The 23,324-nt window shown below is 36.0% G+C and overlaps 2 protein-coding genes across 2 annotated transcripts; one reads left to right on the top strand and one right to left on the bottom strand.

The window, feature by feature from the left end:
- The first annotated feature begins 15,742 nt into the window (after nt 1-15,742).
- LOC110932305 (zinc finger protein ZAT6) lies at nt 15,743-16,312 on the top strand. Its single transcript, XM_022175651.1, has one exon. The coding sequence runs from the start codon at nt 15,743-15,745 to the stop codon at nt 16,310-16,312; it is 570 nt and encodes a 189-aa protein (XP_022031343.1).
- A 3,467-nt stretch (nt 16,313-19,779) lies between these two features.
- On the bottom strand, nt 19,780-21,143 carry LOC110879856. Its single transcript, XM_022128388.2, has 2 exons — nt 20,619-21,143; nt 19,780-20,180 (listed from the first exon to the last, which is right to left on the bottom strand). Exons 1-2 carry the CDS (start codon nt 21,090-21,092, stop codon nt 19,998-20,000), a joined length of 657 nt encoding a protein of 218 aa, XP_021984080.1. The 5' UTR covers nt 21,093-21,143; the 3' UTR covers nt 19,780-19,997.
- Between the last annotated feature and the right edge of the window lie 2,181 nt (nt 21,144-23,324).

Here is a 23,324-nt window from a genome sequence, read left to right as displayed (position 1 = left end):
ATGGAGCGCTGAGAGAGATTAGCCTGAACAGTTAACAATAGCATAAACGATGAGCGGCGCGTAAAACGGTGCAAAGGTGATAAGTGTTGGATGGTAATCCGATCGGATGGCAATCCGATCGGATGGCCAGCCGATCGGATGTCAATCCGTTCTGATGGTCATCCGATCGGATGGCCATTCAATTGGATTGACATCTTGCTTGGTAAGGATGTGTTTGTGTATGATGGCTTTGAAGTTTTCGTTGTAGCATTTTGAAAACAGAGAAGTATCTCTACCATTCAGGTCGGTCGATCGAACGACGGTTCAATCAGGTGACGATCCGATTGGTAGAACACTTAGTGAGAACAAGTTCTCAGCAGGCTGTCACTCGATCGGATAGCAATCCGATCGAGTGGCAATCCGTTGGTCACTGCTCATGCATTGAACATGTTGAAAATTGTTTAAGTGTTGAAGTCCAAACGTTACATGGTCGGATGGTCGTTCGATCGGATGGCAACCCGTTCGACGTTCAGTACTTTTGAAAGTTGAATAAAAGTTCAAGTGTGGAACCAAGTGTAAGCCGATCGGATGGCTGTCCGATTGGATGGCAATCCGATCGGATGGCAATCCGTCCCAACGACCTGATCGTCTTTGACACTTGATTGTTTTGAATGTTTTGCAGTTTAGATCGAGACGATGTGATAACGTGCTAGACAATAGAAACCTCGTCAAGACTCCAGTGACCCGATCGGATAGGAACCACCCTAGTCCGACCAGTTAACTGTTCGAGACGGTTTTTCATGTCTAACCCGAAATCTATAGTCTCTTTGATAGAAACCAGATCTTGAACCAACACATCACTAAGAAGGAGTAGAAGATCAGAATAAGCTCCGATTCTATCGGGTTTGAGTGCATTGTGTGTAAAAGAGTTGAAAGAAAGTTAGAAAACCATCTTTCAATCCTTTTAACCATGACTATGTGTAAATCTAGGTGAAAACATTGTTTAATCTTGTGGAAATCCTTCAGATCTGAGTTGTTCTTGGTGGAATGAGGCCAATACTTGAAGTTCATAAGAACTCCATGATGACATCATCCTAGAACACCTCAAATCCGTTGATTTCACGGTTAAAAGTTAAGGTTCAAAGGTGAAAAAGATGAAGAAGTGTGTGTAGATCATAGCAATCTTTTCTTCCTTTGACTTCAATCTTGACTTTGACTTTGACTTTCGTAACACGGGGTGTTACACCTTTTCTAAACCTTAACCAATACGCATCGTATAGCCCTATATAATGCATATTAAACCCGTCAAAGTGTGAGCATAGAATCGTCTGTATATAGAATCCCCCTTAATCTTTTTTTTCTATCAAAACATAAAGTGTATGTCATATCAATGACATATTACCAAACCACTTATTTTCATTACAAAATGGTTTTACCTGTTTTTAGTACACATTAATCACTTTTTAATAAGAATTTTTGTAACTAGATCTAAGGTTTCATTTTTATTATCATTTTCATCCAAATCATTGACTGGTTAAAATGTATGACAATTTTGGCAACTTCCCGATCCTTGGGGACGATTTTGACGACTTTTTCATTTATTCTTTCGTTTTTTATTTTTTTATAATTTTTATCTCTAAATAAAAATAAAAATAATTATAAATATATTCTTTTAGAATAGTTAAATTAATTGTAACATGCAAAAACGATTTTTGTATAAGAACTAGTGTTATGCCCGCTCGCGTTGCAGGGCGTTAAATCGGATATTTTTTTAGTTTCATAACATGTACGCATGTATTTAGGTTACTTTTACATACTACTTATAACACGATGTCAATAAAAAATACATCCAGACAACCAATTAAACCAAAATACCACCAAAGTTTTGCTAAACAGTAAAGTAAAACGATGACAGGTCTGTAAATTTGAGGTGAGTGTAAAATACTAATTTGTTATGACCAATGAGCGAATGATAGACAACTGTTTGACACAATAAAAGTTACATTGAGTAAACCAAGTAAAATAAAACACTAATATAGTTTTTGCAAAAAAAAACAATAAAACTAAAACGATGGAAGATCACAATTTTAACTGTGGAAAAAGCGTAAATTTTTTGAAATGGGGGCAAAAGCGTAATTTTAAGTTGGGTATTTTGAACTAGGGGCAAACTCATAATTTTGAACTGAGAGCAAAATCAAAATTTTGAGCTAGCGTCAAAAACATAATTTTATTTTAAACTGGAGGCAAAAACGTAATTTTAAACTGAGGGCGAAACCCTAATTTTAAACTGGAGATAAAATTATAAATCGGTTGCACCGATAAGGAAGTACCAGGCAAGCTGCCTTGCACAAATCCCCTAACTTGTAAATGTATATGTAGTATAACTAGTTTTTGCCCCGCCCGCGTTGCGGAGCACTAAGCCGAATATTTCTCTCTCATAACATGTACATCTGTGTTTCGGTTACTTATACATACTACTCATAATACGATCTCAAAATATTACAATTAGTCAACCAATTAAAATAAAACATTATCATACTCTTACTAAAAAAAAACTAAAGCGATGGAAAAACTATAATTTGAAACTAGGTGCAAAATTGTAATTTTTCAGGATAAAGGAGCATGTGCCAGGCAGCCGCCTGGAACGAATAAAAATTACACCGAGTCAACCAATTAAAACAAAATATTACCATAGTTTTGTTAAAAAAATAAAACGATGGCATGACTACAATTTTACACTGGGGGCAAAATCGTAATTTAACCAAAAAAAACAAAAACGATGACAAAACTATAAATTTGAACTGAGGGCAAAATCGTAATTTGACTGGGAGGGAAGAAAACAAAACCAATGGCAAAACTGTAAATTTAAACGGGATAAAATCGTAATTTGACTGGACCGATAGATAAGTGCCAGGCTTGGCACTATTTCCCTTTTCGTAAAATGTATAGTACTAGAGTTATCCAGCCGCCCGCGTTGCGGGGCGCTAAACCGAAAATTTCTTAGTTTAATAATATGTACACATTTATTTGGTTAGTTATACATGCTACTTATAACACGATATAAAAAAAGATACATCGAATTAACTAAGTAAAGAAAAACACTATTATAGTTATGATAAAAAAAAATAACTAAAACGATGGCAAGCGTGTAATTTAGAGTTGGGGCAAAACAATAATTTGTCAGGACCAATTAGCGAGTGCTAGGCAGCTGTTTGGCATGAATAAAAACTAAATTGAGTCAACCAAGTAAAATATAACACTACCATAGTTTTGCCCAAAAAAAACAATGGCAAGATTGCAATTTCTAGATGAGGTAAAATCGTAATTTTAAACTGGAGGTAAAATAATATTTTGAACTGAGGGCAACAAGTTTTTTTATTTTGAATTGGGGCAAAATCGTAATATTTTTACTGAGAGAAAATCGTAATTTTTAGGTGGAGGCAAAAGGAAATTTTATTTTGAACTGGGGGCGAAATTGTAATTTTAAAGTGGGAACCAAATTGTAATATGGAAATATTGTAGCTGGGGGCAAAAATATATATTTTTTTTAACCAGAGGAAAATCGTATTTTTTAATGAGGGCAAAATCGTAAATTTAATTTAAGCTGGGGGCAAAACATAAAAGGAAATTTCGAACTGGAGGCAAGATCGTAATTTTAAACAGAGGATACAATTGTAATTTGACAGGAGTTATAAATAACTATATTATGCAAAACAAAAGGTTGGCCGCCACTTTTGGCCAACCAACCAAATAGATGAACTATTCCCGCCAGCCTTTTGGTTTTGTATGTATGGAAACTAGTTGATGCCCCGCCCGCGTTACGGGGCGATGGCCGAATAATTCTCAATCAATTAAAAAAAGACTACTATAATTTTGGTAGGAAAAAAAAACAAAAACGATGATAAGACCGTAATTTTGGGCTCAGGGCAAAACTGTAATTTTTCAGGACTAGTGAGCGAGTGTTAGGCAGCTCCTCGATACGAAAAAAAAATTAAATCGAGTAAACCAATTAAAACAAAAACCTTTATAGTTTTGCTAAAAAACTAAAACAATTGGGAAAACGTAATTTTTAACTTTTAACTGAGGGCGAAATTATAATTTTAATTAGGGGAATTGGCCTGTAATAATCTCACCTATACCTTATTGGCCATTAATAATCCCACCTCAGAATATTCCCCCCACCAGTCCCACCTTTCACCTATTTTTCCTACAATGGACCCCCGTTAAAAAAACTTAACGGAGTTAAGCTTTTTTCCAAATTACAAACATATTTTTAGGGCTTTTGATCAGAACGATGATACGAGTCCATTGATGTAAAACTTACTTCGAAATGGTGCTCCAAGTGATTTTGGTTAATCGAAAATTTAAACACCCGAATTGAAGCGCCGTTTTCATCGTTTGGAGCACCGTTTCGAGGCAAGTTTTACATCAATGGACTTGTATCGTCATTCTAATCAAAAGCCCTAAAAATCTGTTTGTAATTTGGAAACAAGCTTAACTCCGTTAAGTTTTTTTAACGGGGGACCATTGTAGGAAAAATAGGTGAAAGGTGAGACTGGTGGGGGAATATTCTGAGGTAGGATTATTAATGGCCAATAAGATATAGATGGGATTATTACAGGCCAATTTCCCTTTTAATTATTATAATTTTAATTCAGGTATAAAATCGTGAATTAAATGGACCAATGGGGGAGTGTCAGGAAGCTGCCGGTATGACTGTAATTTTACACTGAGGGCAAAATTGTAATTTCACCAGGAAAACAAACAAAAACGATGGACAAAATGTAAATTTAAGTTGAGGACAAAATCGTAACTTCGCTGTGAGGAAAAAAAACTAATGGCAAAACTATAAATTTATACGGGGCAAGATCGTAATTTTGAACCGAGGGCAAAATTGGAATTTTTAGCTGGGAGGAAAAGCGAAAATTTATTTTTAAGTGGGGGTAAAAACATAATTTTGAACTGATGGCAAAATCGTAATTTTAAGGGAAAAAACAAATGGAAAACTGTAAATTGAAACGGGTCAAAATCGTAATTTTGAGCCGGTGACAAAATTGAAATATTTAGCTGGGAGTAAAAACGTAAATTTATTTTTAAATGGGGGTAAAAACATAATTTTCAAATGATGGCAAAATCGTAATTTTAAAACGAGATAAAATTGTAAATTTGTTGGGTCAAAAGGGGAGTGCGAGGCAGCAGCTGCCTGGCACTATTCCCCTGCCGCCCATGTCAGCCAATTGAAGAAAAGAAGTATTACCGTCCATGAGGTTTGTTAATATGTAAAATATAATATTTGTTTAGAAGATTTAAATAATCATCATATCTAGAAGATGATAAACCATAAAAAAGAATTATAATTTTATTTTTTATTATGTATTTTCTAATAAAGTATTTATATTATGTATGTTATAGTGAATTTGTTATTATATTTTTTTATGTGACCCAGCCAGGATTAAGGCCACTAGGCAGGGTCAATCTTGAGAATTTGTGTACCCTGTTCGAGTTTCAAAAAACGTGTCTTTAGGCCTTAACGAAATTAGGTATTGGGCTCAATAAAAGTCTAAACCTAATGTCAACCGGCTAACAACTAATCTAAAGCATAAGAATAATTTTGTAAGTGGGCGTATGTTGGTGTTTGTATAGGTATACCCTATTAAAAAGAAATTTTTATGTATATATATATCGGTTTTTTTTAAATAGCGTGCCCTCCGAAATACCAGGCCCTGTCCGATGGTCCTCCCCGCCCACCCCAGGGCCGGCCCTGCCACTAGGGCTCTGTAGGCCATGTATAATGTTAACTAGGTTTATCACCCTAGCCGCGTTTCGGCGAACTTCTTTTGTTAATGAGTCTGTGTTTGCATGTATTTTGAAATCACTACGAGCGCGTTGCACGCGGAACCACTAACAAGAATAAAAAGAAAATGTAAAAAACAGTAAAAAATAATCGAAAGAAAATCAACCAAAAAAAGTTGTATGTTAATGATGTTATTCGTATGAAACCCGTGGTCAGAGATGAGCAAATTATACTGGGTACCGGTACCGAATTTCCCGAACCGAAGGATCCTAAGTACCAATTCGGTACCGACTTTTGACGTTCCTAGTACCGGTTTGCTACGGATTTTTACCTTCATATGCCGGTACCGTAACCGGTATTTTCTTTATCGGTTTCCACCGAGCTCATCCCTACCCATGAAACTAAAAAAAGAAATAATTAAAAGTTGAAGAAAATCAACAAGAAAAAGTTGTACGATACCGTTGTTGTTTGTATAACACCCGTGATCAGGGATGAGCAAATAGTACCGTGTAGCATTACCGAATTTCCCGAAATAAAAGATTTTCAAACTCAATCCGGTACCGACTTTTGGCGTTTTCTGTATCAGGCTGGTGCCGATTTTTACCTTCATGCACCGATAATGAACCGAACCGTACCTGTATTTTCGATACCAGTATTGATTGACACCAAACTTATCCAACTGAGAAAATAAAGAAAATAATAATTATTATTATTATATTAGTATATTAAGATAATATAATAAAACAATTGTTCATTTCAATTGTATTTTTAATATATATTTTAATATATAGTAATAATTATTAAATGTTTATTACTTAATAGTTAACTAGAACATTGACCCGCGCGCGTTGCGCCGCGGCCAACGAAATTGACACGCTGTTGATCAGATTCACATTTACAATGTGTTAAAGATGTTTTTGTCGGTTCAGTCTGTATGACTATCTTATACAAATAAGTAATTCACCAAATAAGCTCAATAAAATTAATGGTATCATAATGAGTTAATTGCCAAAATCGTCCCTGAGTTTTGGGCACATTTGCCATTTTCGTCCAAAATGACACTTTTGTACCATTTTGACCCCCACGTTTGACATTTTTTGCCATTTTCATCCAAATGACTAACTTGGTTAAAAAGTTATATTAAATGAGGATTTTTAGGTTTCATCCATGTTTGTTAATTTAATTTATAATGTCATCTCTCTTTCTTCTCTCTCTCATCTTTTTCTGTCTTCTCTCTTATCTTCCATAACCGCCACCACTATTCCCCACCATTCTTCTATCTGTCTCTCCAAACCTCTTCCCTCTCTCCCTACCTCTACCTCCAACAACCGTTGACCACCATCATCTCCGGCCACCACCACCAAACCAAAATATATACCATCTCACTTCCTGTTAAAGCACCACCACCAAACCAATAAATCACCACCACCACAATTGCATACCCCGAAAAACAAGATGAACAGGTAAGGGAAAGGAGCCGACATAAATGGGAAAAATGACCTGCAACTCCAGCACCAACGCAACTCTTGCTTTTCGATCATTTGAAACACCACAACATGCAACTCTGGCTTCAGATCTGTATGCGGTGGCCCCATCTCTCACTCTCGATCTGAACAGCGACTGCACAACCTGCAATTCCAGCACCATCATAACTCCTAGCCATCTCCCTCCTACTTTTCGATCTGTATGCTACGGCACCATCACAAATCTAACCCATCTCTCTCACTCTAGATCCCAACATGAGATGATTGACACAAAACCTAATTGGATAAAAGGAGAAACATGGGTAATCATGGTGGTGAAGTTGAAGTTGGGGGTTATGTGGTTGTTGGAGGGAGAGAGAGAGATATGAAGCTGGTTGTGGAGGTGGAGGTGGTGTTGTGGTAGGGATTGTGGCGGAGGTGGTGGGGAATGGTGGTGTCGGTGATGGTGGATGAGAGAGGAAAGAGAGAGTGAAAGACGAGAGACAAAGAAGAGAGAGAGTTGTCTGGTGAAAATGGTCATTTTCAAATACATTGTACATTATAAATTAAAACATTATAAATTAAAAAAAATCCTCATTTAACAGAACTTTTTAACCAAGTTAGTCACTTGGATGAAAATGGCAAAAAATGCCAAACGTGGGGGTCAAAATGGTACAAAAGTCTCATTTTGGACGAAAATGATAAATGTGCCCAAACCTCAGGGACGATTTTGGCAATTTACTCGTATCATAATTACTACGTTACATGATTTGTATCAATATAAATAACCTATCGTGTTAAGCCCTACGTTGCGGCGGGGGCATAAGACCGTGACAAATAGCACCAACGCCACACTATAGCCAACGACCACCAACATTGAAGTTGTGGCTTTTTTCTGTGGAGAAATTAGACCGACATATAAAAGATAGAAAATAATAACTAACTCGATTTAGGACTCGCGCGTTGTGACGAACTTATTAAACGGGAAAAATAGACGGCGTAAATACACTAAACCACACATGTACGTTACGCCATGTTCACTCGCAAAATTTAGAACGAAGCGTATAACAAAACGTATAATCATTGATCCACACACAAATTGTGCCGTGTTAACTCACAAAATTTAGAACCAAAGGTAAAACGAAAAATTTTGCAAAATATGAAAAACATAGGGGATCAAAGTTGGAAGTAAAAAAGTTGTGAGGTTAAATTGGAAAAAACAAAAAACTTTGGGTTAAACCTACAATATCAAGTACTTTTGGGTTTAAAGTGAAATATCAACAATTTTTTTTGAAAAACCCCCAAAACATTGGGTACAACACCTAATGCCTCCATTTGTTGGTAATTTATATGATGTAAATATAATAATAATAAATTTTCAAAACACTATTCATCGTAAGTTTCTGTTAATATATATAACTAGTTAAATTTCCCCGCACGTTGCGGCAGGTATCATTCGGTATGGGTTCGATTCATTACGACATCGATACGGTATCGCCATTCGGGGTATATCAAGCGAACGATAAAACCCAAAAAATAAAGTCACAATATGACCAAAATAATATCAATATGTGTTTTACATCGGTCAAAAACCATAAATACGAATATCAATAACGGTTCTGATAATAAGGATACCGATACCGATGTTATACAGTCGAGATCGCCAGGAAATCAATGTTGCTAAGACATTATCTTAAATGTTATATGAAAAAACTTAAAATAATAAAATAAGGAAATAATAAAATAAGGAAATAATAAAATAATAAATTAAAGTAAGAAAATAATAAAATAATAGAAACTTAAAAAACTATAATATTATATAAAAATCTTGAACTACTGTTCATGACAAGTTCCTATTAATATGTACTAGTGTGATTTTCTCGCGCTATGCGACGAGATTTCCTTATTAATTCGGTTCATTATACTTCCAGCCCTCGCAAAACCGAATTAAAAACAAAAAATATAAAGTCGTGATATGTCCAAAAGGAGACCGACCGGTGTTTTACATCGATTGAAAACCATAAATTCAATTATTGTTACCGGTTCTGATTATTTCAATACCGATATCGGTACCGATGTTGTTTGGTTAGAATCAGCTTGGTTCATGATGGTACCGTACGATACCTGCACCTGCATAGTTTACGATACAAAAAAAAAAACCTCTATTTTGAATAAAAATTTACACTGTCATGAAAAAAGTTGAGCACAATTGCTTATTCAATTTTTTTTTTAAAAGTTAACAAATGCACGTTAATATAAAATATCAAATCAAATAAAAATTAAATGAGTTAAAAGTATATATAATAATCCCAGTACCGGTTCGAAAAATACCAGTAATGTTATTGATATTCGATCGGAATTGGTTCAGTTAGTTAGTCACAACCATGTACTATACCAACACTCGCTATAACTTACGACAAAAACACCCTACAATAATACCATAAAAACAATTACCGTTATCGGTTTTGATTATTTCAATACTTATACCGGTACTGCTGCTCTTCGTTTGGAATCGGCTCGGTTCATGACGGTACCCTAGCATACCTGCACTTGCATAGTTTACAATACAAAAAATATTATAGTTCTAATACAAATTTATACTGTACAAGAAAAAAATTAAGCATAATTGCGTATTCAGATGTTTTAAAAAATTAACAAACGCATGTTGTTTGAGAAAAATCAAATTAAATGGGTTAAAAGTGTATATAATGGATTCTGGTACGCGGTTCTAATAATACTATAACAATACCAATCTTCGATCATAATTATTCAGTTAGTCACAATACTGATACTATACCGACACTCGCTATAGCTTACGATAAAAAAACCACCTTACAATTATTTATTTTTACAATATTTCAACTTCTATAAGACCATTGGGTATGGGGATCGGCAGAGGGCCGTCCCCCCCCCCTCCTTTAGCCACGTCCCACACCGCCCCCTTGGGGCCGTCCTCGGCACTTCCGTCGGATATGTGACGCCGGAGACGGGGCAAGCTGGTGGGCCCTCATGGCAGCTTCTCTTTCATCCTTTATATATATATATATATATATATATATATATATATATATATATATATATAGAGGATCCTGTAAAAAGTGGGACTTTTGTGAGAAATGTGAGAAATAATTTGGGAATGACAAGTGTCCTTTATCCTAATTAATTCAAAAGGGTATATTAGTAATTTGACATTTTTATCATTTAATTGATTTCCAATAATAACTGCCAAAAAAAACTGCCGATGAGTTTTATAAGGTTTGAATCGAATTTTGAATTAGGAGAAATTTTAGGAAACATTATACATCTGATTGTTTTATATTCTTCATCATCTTTTAATCGCAACATCTTTTAATCATACATTGTTCATGGCGTGGTGTTTTAAAAAACTGGAGACATTGACTATGATTCAAGTCATGGTGTTTTATCTGGAGACATTGTTCATGGCGTGGTGTTTTATCTATGACTTGAATCATACATTGTTCATGTCGTGGTGTTTTAAAAAACTGGAGACATTGACTATGATTCAAGTCATGGTGTTTTATCTGGAGACATTGTTCATGGCGTGGTGTTTTATCTATGACTTGAATCATAGATGTTTAAAACACCACTCCATGAACAATGTCTCCAGATAAAACACCATGACTTGAAGCATAGTCATGGTGTTTTAAAATCTGGGAATGTTTTGTTTTGATAAAACACCACGCCATGAACAATGTCTCCAGATAAAACACCATGACTTGAATCATAGATGTTTAAAACACCACGCCATGAACAATGTCTCCAGATAAAACACCATGACTTGAATCATAGATGTTTAAAACACCACGCCATGAACAATATCTCCAGATAAAACACCATGACTTGAATCATAGTCAATTTTATCCATTTGTTTTAAAACACCACGCCATGAATCTGATTACAGTTCTCTTTATGATAATGTATGACGAATATGTAACCAAAGACTTCCTACAATTAAGGTGAATCATTAATTCCTATATTTAAGGAAAAAGGAGTGAATGTAGGAGGTTTTGGTCGTGTATGATATGGTTACCATATTTCAAACATTGAAAAAGACACTCTTGCCCTTCAATTTTACATAAGGTCCCTCTAATTAAAACACAATTTACATTTTTATACCCTATTGATCTCAACCATTAGATCAAATATCCAATGGTTTAAAACACTTCTTACCCTTCTTACATTTTAGACACTTTTTACCATATCCCTACCCTATATATATATATATATATATATATATATATATATAGGGTAGGGCTAGATAGAAAACCCTATATATATAAAAAACCCGAGAAAACCCAAGCTCCCGACATTTTTTTTTTTTTGAAAAAAATAACACATGTAATATACATGTTTTTAAGACTTTTGGGCCAAAAAAATCAAAAAAGCGCCGAAGGGATATTTTTTTAAAAAAAAACAAGTTTCAGCAATTTTCATCGAAATTATGGATTTTTTGCTTAACACGTGTTAGGAGCTGAAATTTGTTTATTTTTTTTTAAAAAATCCCTTCGGCGCTTTTTTGTTTTTTTTGGCCCAAAACACTCTAAAACATGTATATTACATGTGTAATTTTTTTCAAAAAAAAAAATGTCGGGAGGTTGCGTAAAAATGGCTTCCCATTTGGGTTTCCAGAGTTTTCTAAGAATTTTAGGGTTTTTTATCTAGCATTATCCTATATATATATATATATATATATATATATATATTAATGGTGGGGTAGTCTTGGCTAGTCCCCACACCCTTGGGTTGTCCCCAAAGAGACTATCCTCCTCCTGTGATTACGTGGCGCCTACATGGCAGGTAGTCCTTTGGAGACTATCCTCCCCCATACCCAATGGTCTAAGATAATTTAGCTCATTTAAATAAATCTAATTACGAAAAAATATATATTTTTTAATGCTTACATCAAACAATTAACCAATTTGATGTCATAAAACACAAAACAACAATTTGATGTGTACTTATAAGAATAACAAATATAAAATTATTTTTTAAATGAATCACTATTCATGAAAACTTTGAATTCATATGTATAATAATAGTAGTTTACATAACAATTTAGGTAAAAACTAGAATTACGACCCGTCGCAATGCGGCGGGGATTCTTTAGTTATAACTAAGTCGATTTAGGATGCGCACGTTATGTTGAACCTTTCAAACGGGAAAAAAATAGACGATGTAAAAACGTTCACCCACACACGTACGTTGCGTCGTGTTAACTCGCAAAATTTAGAACGAAACGTAAAAACGTTAAACTAAAGACGCATGTTTCGATGTGTTTAGTCACAAAATTTAGAACGAAGCATAAAGCGAAAAATTTGCGGAAAATGAAAATTATAAAGGGCCAAAGTTGAAAGTAAAAAAGGTTGTGAGCATAGATTGCAAAAGATAAAAAGTTTATGTTAAAAGTAAAAAAACAAATAGTTTTGTGTTAAAGGTAATTTATGAAATACATTTGAGTGAAAAGTAAAAAAATCATTTTTTTTTTAAAACTCTCAAAGCCAAGGTTACAACAACCATATGCATAACCATTTTTTCTTTGAAAAACCCCCAAAGCCAAGATTACAACACATCAGTAAAAAAAAATCAAAGTGGTTAAATCGCAAAAGATGGAAACTTTTGAATTAGAAGTGAAGAATCAAATTAATCAAAGGGGTTAAATTGTATAAGATGAAAACTTTTGAATTAGAAGTGAAAAATCAAATTAATGAAAGGGGTTAAATTAACAAAGATTAAAACTATAAACTTAAATTGTCAAGATTAAAACTTTAAGGTTAAAAATGAAACAAAAATTAAAACTTTAAACTTAAATTGTCAAAGTTTAAAACTTTAGGGTCAAAAAGGAAAATTTCAATTTTTTTTTTTTTTTGAAAAGCTCCCAAAGCCAATTGTACAACTCTCATATGTATAACTTAGTTGCTTTTTAATAAGGTTATAATATAATATAATGTTAAGCTTTGCTTCAGACAAGATCAATCAAAAAAGTTGCCTTTGAACTACCTAGATTTTTGATTGCTCTTTCCAAAAGGTTATTGAGGCAAAGATTAACTTTCCGTGATCATGACAAATCAAACTTTTCTTTTAACGGAAATTTAGATCACTGACGGACCACTACACTATCAATGTGTCTTCAGCGAAACTAACCGATCATATCCATCTCCACTAGGCGTAATGCATATACACCAATTCAGGAGGAAACCCAATAAATACGGGAAAAACCCCCTTGTGGGAATCGAACCCAGGACCTATTGGTTACAAAGTCTTATCCCACCTGCAAGATGTCACTAGACTATAAAAAGACGTAATGCATATACACCAATTCAGGAGAAAACCCAATAAATATGGAAAAAAAAAAACCTTTATGGGAATCGAACCCAGGACCTATTGGTACCAAAGTCTTTTTTCTCACCTCAAAAATGTCACTAGACTATAAAAATGAAGGGTAAAGTTATCCTACAAACCCTCCTAAATCTAGGAGAGTACAGAGACACAATGGATTACAAAATATAACACGGTGGATCGCAGAAATTAATACACTGTCGAGAAATATAACCGAGGTTAGAGAGTGGTTTATTTGTCTTATTCACAAAATATTTGTTGATGATTATTTTGCCCAATACGAATTGAGTTTGGCTAAGGTTGGAGGTCCATTTTATATTGGCTCAAAGGATATGGCTGCTGGGTTTAACGAATTGAAAACTTTATTTTTTAAAGAAAATTTTTACTTTTTTTTTTTTTTTTCTGACAAACTTCAACTACATTGATAATTTGAAAGTGATAAACCAACCGACTTCAACTACATTGATAATTTGAAAGTTATTAAACAATTGGAAAGGATTAGGAGAGACTTCCTATGGAGTGGGGCTTCGGATATCCAAAAAATGAAGTGGGTCGCTTGGGAGGATGTTTTGGCTCCAAAAGAAGTGGGGGGTTTGGGTATTATCTCACTGAAAGATGCAAATCTCGCGTTGTTGGCGAAGTGGTGGTGGAGGTTTAAGGTGGACGTGGACAGCTTGTGGAGAAAGGTAGTGTGGAGTATTCATGGCGGCTCAAGAAATTGGAACTACATCTCAACGATGCTGACGTTACCCAGCCCTTGGAAACACATTGGTGGGATCTCAAAAGACTTCGAATCGGTGGGCGTTTGTTTACGGACTCTAATTCGGGGGGTATATGGGGATGGTACCTTAATCCGTTTCTGGATGGATTGCTGGATTGGGGACATGCCATTAAGATATAGATTCCCCAGTTTGTTCGCGATTGAAAGCTCGAAGCATGCAATGATCAAGGATAGAATGGGGTGGGACGGGAGGGTATCGATCCTTAGTTTCCATTGGAGTAGGAGACCGCAAACTCCCGGAGAATTCTTGGAGCTGAACAATTTGGTCTCTCTATTAGGTTCTGTTGAAAAGGGGGTAGGCGAAGATAGGTGGAAATGGTGCCTCGATACGTCCGGAGAATTCACGGTTAGAAGCACTCGAACAAGGTTGCGAAGTTTGTCTCTGGTGGATAACGGTTTCAGGTTCGAATGGAATAACTGGGTGCCTATCAAAGTTAACTTTTTAACTTGGAGGGTGGCCAGAAATCGGGTACCGACTAAGTCGGAGCTGGATAGACGGAACGTACAGGTTGGGCCGATTTGCTGCAGTATATGTGGGGACGGGGATGAGACCGTGGACCATCTCTTTGTGTCCTGCAATCTTGCTCAAAGGATCTGGGATGCTGTGATGTCGTGGTGTAAAGGAGTCTCGCTGATTGCTTTTTCTGCCAACGATCTTGTACAAGCGCACTGGTTCATAAGCGGGTCAAATATTTGGAAGAAGGCTATATATACGGTAGTGCAAACGTCCATTTGGTGCATTTGGAGGAGTCGAAACAATTTGATATTCCAGCAGGAGCAGCTGAACTTTAGGAAGATTATGGAAGACATAAAGGCTCTCGGGTTCTTGTGGATTAAGAGCCGCTCGAAAGTGAGGGACCTAACCTGGGAGAATTGGCTGGCCTTTGAACTATCAGGTCTTGGGGTTTAATGATGTATGGGTGTGGAGTATGTCTTGTAATACTCAAATTTAGTGTCTAATTTTGGTTGCTGTACTGATCTCGAGCTAACCGATTTGGTTGGTTTCGGTTGTTTCTTTATTTATAATACTGATTTGCTGGCCGTTCAAAAAAAAAAGATAAACCAACCGACTTACTTTTATTTACACTATTTGTCACACCAGTTGTATCCATTTACTCGTTTTCTTTTGTGGTTTTCAAAACTCACTTATAGGTCAAGTGACTTAAAAAATAGTTTCTTGACCGGTTTGAGCACAAAATATACTATGTTGTTTTTTTACCAAATCAAAATTATATTCTTTTTATTGGTTGCTCCTATGACGTATGAGCAACATAACCCATTCAAACCCCTACCCGATCCCAACACACATCTATAAATACCATCTATCCCCTTGTATTTTGTTATCACTATTTCTATCTCTACATATTAATGACACTCCAAGCGTTAACCACACTCCTCACAACACCCGAACTAACATTCCTACACTACACAGACACAAACACCACCACTACCACCACCACCGTGACCGCCTGCCATCCACCACCACCACCGTCACCCGAACCCACGGGGGAGGATCAATACTTAGCCCTGACCCTCATGTTGCTTGCCCGAGGCGACTCCACCACTCAACCATCCCCTTCATCCCCTCAACACTCGGATCATATTCCTACAATGTTGTACGCGTGTAACATATGTAACAAGGTATTCCCTACGTACCAAGCGCTAGGCGGTCACAAATCGAGTCACCGGAGAAATGTCCCGCTTGGTTCGGACGACCAAACGCTAACTTCCGGTGATTTGAAGAGGGACGGAGTTAAGGGCTGCCATGAGTGCTCTATCTGCCATAGGTGTTTCCCCTCCGGGCAGGCACTTGGTGGTCATAAGAGACGTCATTACGATGGTGGAGGTGGAACTGCCATTCATGGTCAACCAAGAGACTTTGACTTGAACCTGCCCGCCTGCCCGGAATACCCCTTCAGTTTAAGCGTTGACGGATAAAGTGAACTTTTCTGAGGACGACCAAGTAGTTCTGTTTGATTTTTGAATTACAACGTTATATTTCATTTCACCCAGAGATTAATAAAACTAAATTTGCAAGCAGCATCAACGACAGATTTTTACTTTTTATTTTTTCACACCGAATTGGATTTTAGTAATCCATACCAACAATTTAACCTAGTAAGGAATAACCTAATGGTTAACAGAAAAAATAACCGAAAACAGACGAATCTGAATAGAAATTGTCGGTTTTTTTACCGAAATTAACCAAACTATTCATATTTTTATATATTTCCAGTTTTTATACATCTGTTTCATTTATTTATACCTCCATTTCATGTATTTATATATCTATTTAATGTATCTATACCTCAATTTCATGTATTTCTAAGCAAAAATTTTATCCTAGGTTTGGTTTTGGTTATTGACCGAAATTATCGAATCAAACCGAAAACCGACAAATTAACCAAATAAACTAAAGCGATTAACCGAAAAGCTTTTAGTTAATAAAATAGATTAACCGATGACTTCAGTTTCTGTTTCGACTTAGGTTAATAACCGAACCGAACTGAACAAGACCAAACCGTACCGTGCACACCAGTACTTCTAACTTTCACTTTTGTTGACAAAGCTAGTCCCACTCGTGTGAAAAATCAAAGATTTACGTTTGGTTCTCACTTTTGTTGACAAAACTAGTCCCAGTCATGTGAAAATCGCGGTTTGTGGAAAAAAACTTCAAATAGCGTGATGGTTCGTTGATTCAAGATGTGAAGCTTAGATCTTTCGTCAAAGATTAGTTTTTCAAAAACCGCCTTGTGTTTGTTTTAATGGCTGCAATTGCATGCCTGGAACAGGTTAGTCGGTTTTATTGCGCATGCTTCCGCTTTATTTTATTAATATGAGATATTATTTGTTAATAAATAAAATTAGATTTCATATCAAATTAAAATTGTACACCAATGAAACACAACAAAAGTGATCAACAACAAGTACGGCGATGGTAGTGTGGCAAAGAGGAGACTTTGAGACGAAGAAGAAAAGTAAAGGGGAAACGGAGTTAGACGTAGTGGCGAACCCATGATTCTATTTTACAGGAGGCAATCGGAAGAGTTTAACCAAACTTTTAAGGGCGGTCGGGTTTCTTCCTAAAATAACACTAAATTTTATTTTTGCAAGGGGTGCCTACTTCTCTTTCTTTACTTGTGGGTGCGTCCCTGAGTCGACGTAAAGTGAAAATGCAAAACACAATAAAGAAAACACGCTCTTTAAGCAAAAAAAGTGGGCGGCCAAGGTTTCTTCCTAAAAATAACACTAAGACTATCTCCAATGGGAGATCCATAATCCCATCCAAGATGACTTGGAATTCCTAAAAATAACACTAAGACTATCTCCAATGGGAGATCCATAATCCCATCCAAGATGACTTGGAATAAATCCTTGCTTAAGGCCCATTGGAGAACATTTGATTTTGATATATCCAAAAGAAAAATCCTTCTGCAAAGGCTTCGTTTGTTTTGGTTAGTGTGTCAATTTCTTTATTTTATACTTATTCTTTCTAACATTTATTCAAGAAGAATTAAACTATTTTACTAACTTCTCGTTCAAAAGCATACATTATTTACCATTAAGAGTTTACTAACCTTTAAAACTTAAACTTCTAAAACAAGAGAATTTTTTTGAACGGGTTTCATATTAATTGACCATTAATTCATGTATTTATGTATTTATTTACTTTTTATTTTTTATATTACTTATATTAATTATCTAATTATTTAAATCCATTTCAATAATTTAGGTAAGTAAACTTAAAGAAAAAATGGGTGATGATGTGGAAAATGTAAGGATATGTAAAGATGTTTATATGGTTGAAGATGAAGTTGTGGGTTTTTAAGGATTTGTAAGGATATTACGTGACAGCTGATTAGGCAGCTAAGGCACCTAAGGGCACAGTTAGTAGCATTGGAGATAGTCTAAATGTTTTTTTTTTTCCAAAGGGACACCTACCCTTCTTTCTTTAGGGTGTACGGGGCGTTCGCGGGGAGGGGTTGCGGTGACCCTTGTCCCCGATCGGGAACACCGCCGCCATCAAAGCGGGGACCCGAATCGGGGGGGTCGATCGGTGTGGACTTACCGCTTGCTTTGGCACGATTTTCGGAATAAGACCGTTGTCAAACGGTCACTTTTATAAAAAAAAAAAAATTCAACTTTTTTAAACAATATATATCTAACCAACCTAAATCAATTTTTTTACCACACTCACCACTCTCAAACTCACACCAAAACTCTCAAACTCAAATCTTTCAAATACAAAATGGATTCCAAGCTTCCGTTTCTTTCTACCCTACCCGACTTTCCCGACGATGGAGATGCATCGTCAAGCGATACTAGCTTAATTTTCTTCCAAAATCTCATCCAACAAGCGGAGCTACTAGACACGGCATCGTCTAGTAAAAAAAATTTTGTCCGTCGAGATCGTGAGGGGGGCCATGAGACACTCATGGCCGATTATTTTGATGAAAATCCAAAATTTAATAACGATACTTTTCGTCACAGATTTCGAAGTGGGGAATACTAAATCGTCCAATGCGTTCGAAAACGGTGAGAAAGATAAGGTCCATCGTGTATACGTGCCTTATTTTACACAACATGATTATAAAAGACGACGGAAGGGCGATAGCACCGGTACATATTCAAGATCCTCCAGTCGAACCCGTCTTCGATGATACAGCTTATACGGAGCTCATTGACGAAGACACGCATTGGAGACTAAAACACGATCTCGTTGAGCATCTCGAAAGTTTAGATCTGCCTCACCTTGAAGTTGATTCGGACGACGAGTAGTTTGTTTTTATATTTTTCTAGTTTGAATGTATTTTTTTTTTCTAGTTTGAATGTATTTTTTTTTAATTTAATGAAATGTCTTTTATTTTATTTTTATTTTTATTAATATTTTTTTAATTTGTAAACATGCATAATTTTACAAAAACTAAAAAAAAAAAAAAAAAAATCCAACTCCCCTAAGAGGGGAGTGCCGCCATCAAAATGGAGTGTTAGGGGAGTTTAAGAGGGGAGTTGACGTGGCACTGATTGATTAGTTGGGCGTAAGAGAGGGGACTCACCTCTTAGGTGAGTGCCCCTTGTACCCTTACATGTGGATCAGTGGATGTGCCCCTAAGTTTGACATAAAGTGAAAGTACAAAACACAATAAAGAAGACACTCTCTTTTAGAAGAAAAAAAAAAGTGTGTAGCTTTGAATGAGTAAAACAAATACATCATTTCCCAACATGTGTAGTCGGACAACAAGCTTGTTTAAAAGAACGAACATATTGAAAGCAAATGAGAATATGAATTAGTCACGTCCACTATACATGTATCTTACAGTTAAAACTGAATCAAACAAACCCAACAAAATTAAAAGAAATATTTCAAAGTAAAAATTGGGGCTCGAGATGAAAGAATCAAAGAATGGTTCGAGTGTTGAGCACACAGTGTTTGGTTGTATGTCAACATGTCTAGTTCGAAAAGGATTGACCATTTGACCCACGGGTCAGGTCAAAAATATGTATAAGAATCATTACAAGAGTACAAATGTAACAAGCTAGCTCTTATAAACAACCCTTTGTAACATGTTTTAAACAACTTTAACCAATTAAGATAATCATTCACTAGAAAGGTATATGTTTGTTATAAATTTGAACCTTTATTAGACATGAATCGCGTACACCACTTCAAGAGAAGACGTTCAACGTTAGCATCCATGCGCGTGCCCACACCGCCCCATACCAACATGTGGGCAAGATCCCCCATCGACGAACCTGTTACCTCATACACTGGTTCAAAACCTATTCTTCTATAAAACTTCACAAGCTGCAAGTTGCCAAGCAAGACCATTCAACATTCTATTAGATACACAACGTAACACATTTCTTTACAATGTGTAATAGGGGGAGACAATCGTGTCAAGTTAGCGGGTTAACAGGATTGGGTTAACAGGTTGAATTGTTAACTAACACACAACCCTTACACTATTTGTGTCAAAGATATCAATCCTAACTCAGACACTTAAAAATGTGTAACCTGAACACGACATTTGTTATCCATTTATCTAAACGAGTCAAAAGGGCTAGCAAGTTGTAACTAAAAGGTTAAACTTGCTTTAAAGAAATATTTTTTTATTAAAGTTTTCATTCAACGAGTTAGACATGTCAATCAACACAAGACAACTTGTTTAATTAAACGATTCAAACAAGTCAACCTAAACCCGACCAATTTACCAAGGAAAAACATAAAGTGGAAAACAAAAACCTTGGCATGGTAAACATCGGAATCATTAATAGCAAGCAACTCAGCAGTTTTACAGCCACAATCATACCCATGCCGGATCATAACCGCTCCAATAAACAACCCGATTCCAAATATGGACCTATCCATACCCAATGTTTCCCGGGTCAACTTAATCGAATCCAAATGCAGAATCTTCCCTTTCTTCCACCACACCCGAATCACGCCCTCTGCTTTTCCGAGCACCTTGTTTGTTTCCAGACTCTTTGCAGTGATTCTGAAAAAGGGTCCCAGTGTTTGCAGGTGGAGATCGAGGTTTTGTGCTTTGGATGATTGTAAGATATCGGACATGGATGGGTTTTGGATGATTTGGTTGTCATTGTTTGAGGAATTGATGTGGGTTTTGAGTTTGAATTGTTGCTTGAATGAAATAGATGTGATTTGGGAGATGTTTGGTTGAATTGGGATCAAGGATTTGGTTATGGGAGCTGATTTCATGATGAAGTAGGCTGAGGATATGATCAACGGAAAACATGGCCACAAATAGGCAAAAGATTTTAAATATAATAATATGATATAAAAAAATTTCGTTATCTATACCTACAAATGATAGTCGTAACTACTTTTTACTTCGATTGTTAAAGACAATAAGATTTGTATAAGAGTTAATTGCCAAAATCGTCCTTAAGGTTTGGGTACGTTTGTTATTTTCGTCTAAAATGATTTTTTTGTACCATTTTACCCTCCATGTTTGGCATTTTTTGTCATTTTCATCCAAATGACTAACTTAGTTAAAAAAACACTGTTTAATAAGGGTATGTTTGAAATTTTACATTTATAAGTAGGGGTATTTTGGTCTTTTGGCTTTAAAATTTTATTTTAATAAAAAAACATTCTTCTTCATCCCTAGTCACCCCACCTGCACCTGCACCTCCACCACCACTACCACCCCACCAGCCATTACCACCATTGTCAAATTTGAAACCCTATCACACCAGCCATAACCACCATTGTCGGATCTGAAACCCTACCCAATTCTATCAAAATTCGTTCAACAAAATAACAACAATTCAATTTTTTTTCAATTTCCCGTAAAAATCTATTGACATCTCCTTGAGCCTTACTCGACTCAATTAAAACGAATTCTAAGGTTTCTAAAACAAAATAAACATGACGAATGAAACTGAAGCAAACGTAACACCGCTCCATCTGAGCAATTGGGTCAGTTTCTACCTCCTTCACGTCTCCCTTGAACACATCTTTACCAGAAGTCAGATCCACACTCGAACAGAACAACTGACCCAACCCGGACAGTATGATGACCCCCGCATAGTCGTCGGAGTTTAGAGAGTTGAATGCACGTGCCAGATCTGTCATCATTGGCTTCGTCAACGACTTTGGGGAGTGGTAGAGAGGAATCCGGTGATGCCAAGTGGAGTTGGAGGTGATGGGGGTGGTGGCTGATGACGAAGATGGAGGTTGTGGCAGGTAGTGGCGAGGGTGGTGGTTGATGGCGGTGGTAGTTGTCAGAGATAAGTTGGGTGAAGAAGTACTATCGCGATGATGAACATTTATACAAAGCATCAGATTTTTTTGGTTTAATTGTAATATATAAATTGAAATAAATAATCAGATACACATTTTTATATAATAAATAAAATGATAAAGCCAAAAGACCAAAATACCCCTACTTTTAAATGTAAAATTTCAAATATACCCCTCATTAAACGGTGTTTTTTAACTAAGTTAGTCATTTGGATGAAAATGGCAAAAAATGCCAAACGGGGGGGGGGGGGGGGAAATAGTACAAAAAGGTCATTTTGGACGAAAATGGTAAACGTGTCCAAACCTCTGAGACGATTTTGGCAATTAACTCTTCGTATAATCATCATATATTTAAAGGTTAACTAGTATTTTTGCCCGCCGCGCGTTGCGACGGCACATGGCGAGTGGAAACATGTAGCATAGTAAGACACGATTCGTAAAACGCAATCTGTAAAAGTCAATTAAAAAAGTGTAAAATATAATGCATAAAACACAAATAAAAAGAGTAAAACAAAAATGTAGACATGAAGTGTAAAACACAATGACTAAGACATTTCGTGAAACACACTGCATTGGTATTTGCAAAGTAGGAGTAGTAGTCTAGGGGTTAAAATGGGGTAATATTGCAAGGGATAAAAACGCAAAGTCTAAACTTTGAGGGAAATAAAAGTAGAAGGGTAAAAATAGAAAGTATAAAAGTAGAGGGGTGGTGGCGGAAAAGTGTTGAGGGGGTGGTGGCGGAAAAGGCAAAGTGTAAAAGTAGAGGGTCGGTGGCGTAAATACGCAAAAGTTGATGGGTGGTCGAAAAACAAAGTAGAGGGTTGATAATAGCAAAGTTTGAAAGGCGAGGGCTAGATTGTGGAAATTCATAGTAAAGGGGACGATTGTGGCAAAGTATGAAAGTGGGGGTGTCGATGGCTTAAAAGCCACCAACTTTGTGTTTTAATATAGTTAAGAAGAGAGATGATCAAATAGAAAGTTTATTTTGACTTAGGAAAGATAAGAAGCAATGGGATTATGACATGTGGCAAAATTTAACATAAAGATGAAGAGTATTTTAGTCAATTATATCAAATCTTCTCCCTTCTTCTCTCTATAACTTCAAATCACACCATTTTCAAAACCCACCAACTTCAACCTTTTCTTCACTTTCTATCTCAATAATCACTACATTATAGTGCGATT

Source organism: Helianthus annuus, chromosome 16 (genome assembly GCF_002127325.2).
Source record: "Helianthus annuus cultivar XRQ/B chromosome 16, HanXRQr2.0-SUNRISE, whole genome shotgun sequence".
NCBI classification, from domain to species: Eukaryota; Viridiplantae; Streptophyta; class Magnoliopsida; order Asterales; family Asteraceae; genus Helianthus; species Helianthus annuus.
Note: the sequence above shows the minus strand (reverse complement) of the source record. Positions and strands in the feature narration are given on the sequence as shown.

Excerpts from the sequence above, each read along its gene's own strand:
- LOC110932305 (XM_022175651.1), top strand. The coding sequence starts at position 15,743 with ATGACACTCCAAGCGTTAACCACACTCCTCACAACACCCGAACTAACA.
- LOC110879856 (XM_022128388.2), bottom strand. The coding sequence starts at position 21,092 with ATGAAATCAGCTCCCATAACCAAATCCTTGATCCCAATTCAACCAAAC. Across the intron at positions 20,181-20,618 it reads CCGATGTTTACCATGCCAAG|CTTGTGAAGTTTTATAGAAG; the intron begins GTTTTTGTTTTC and ends GGCAACTTGCAG.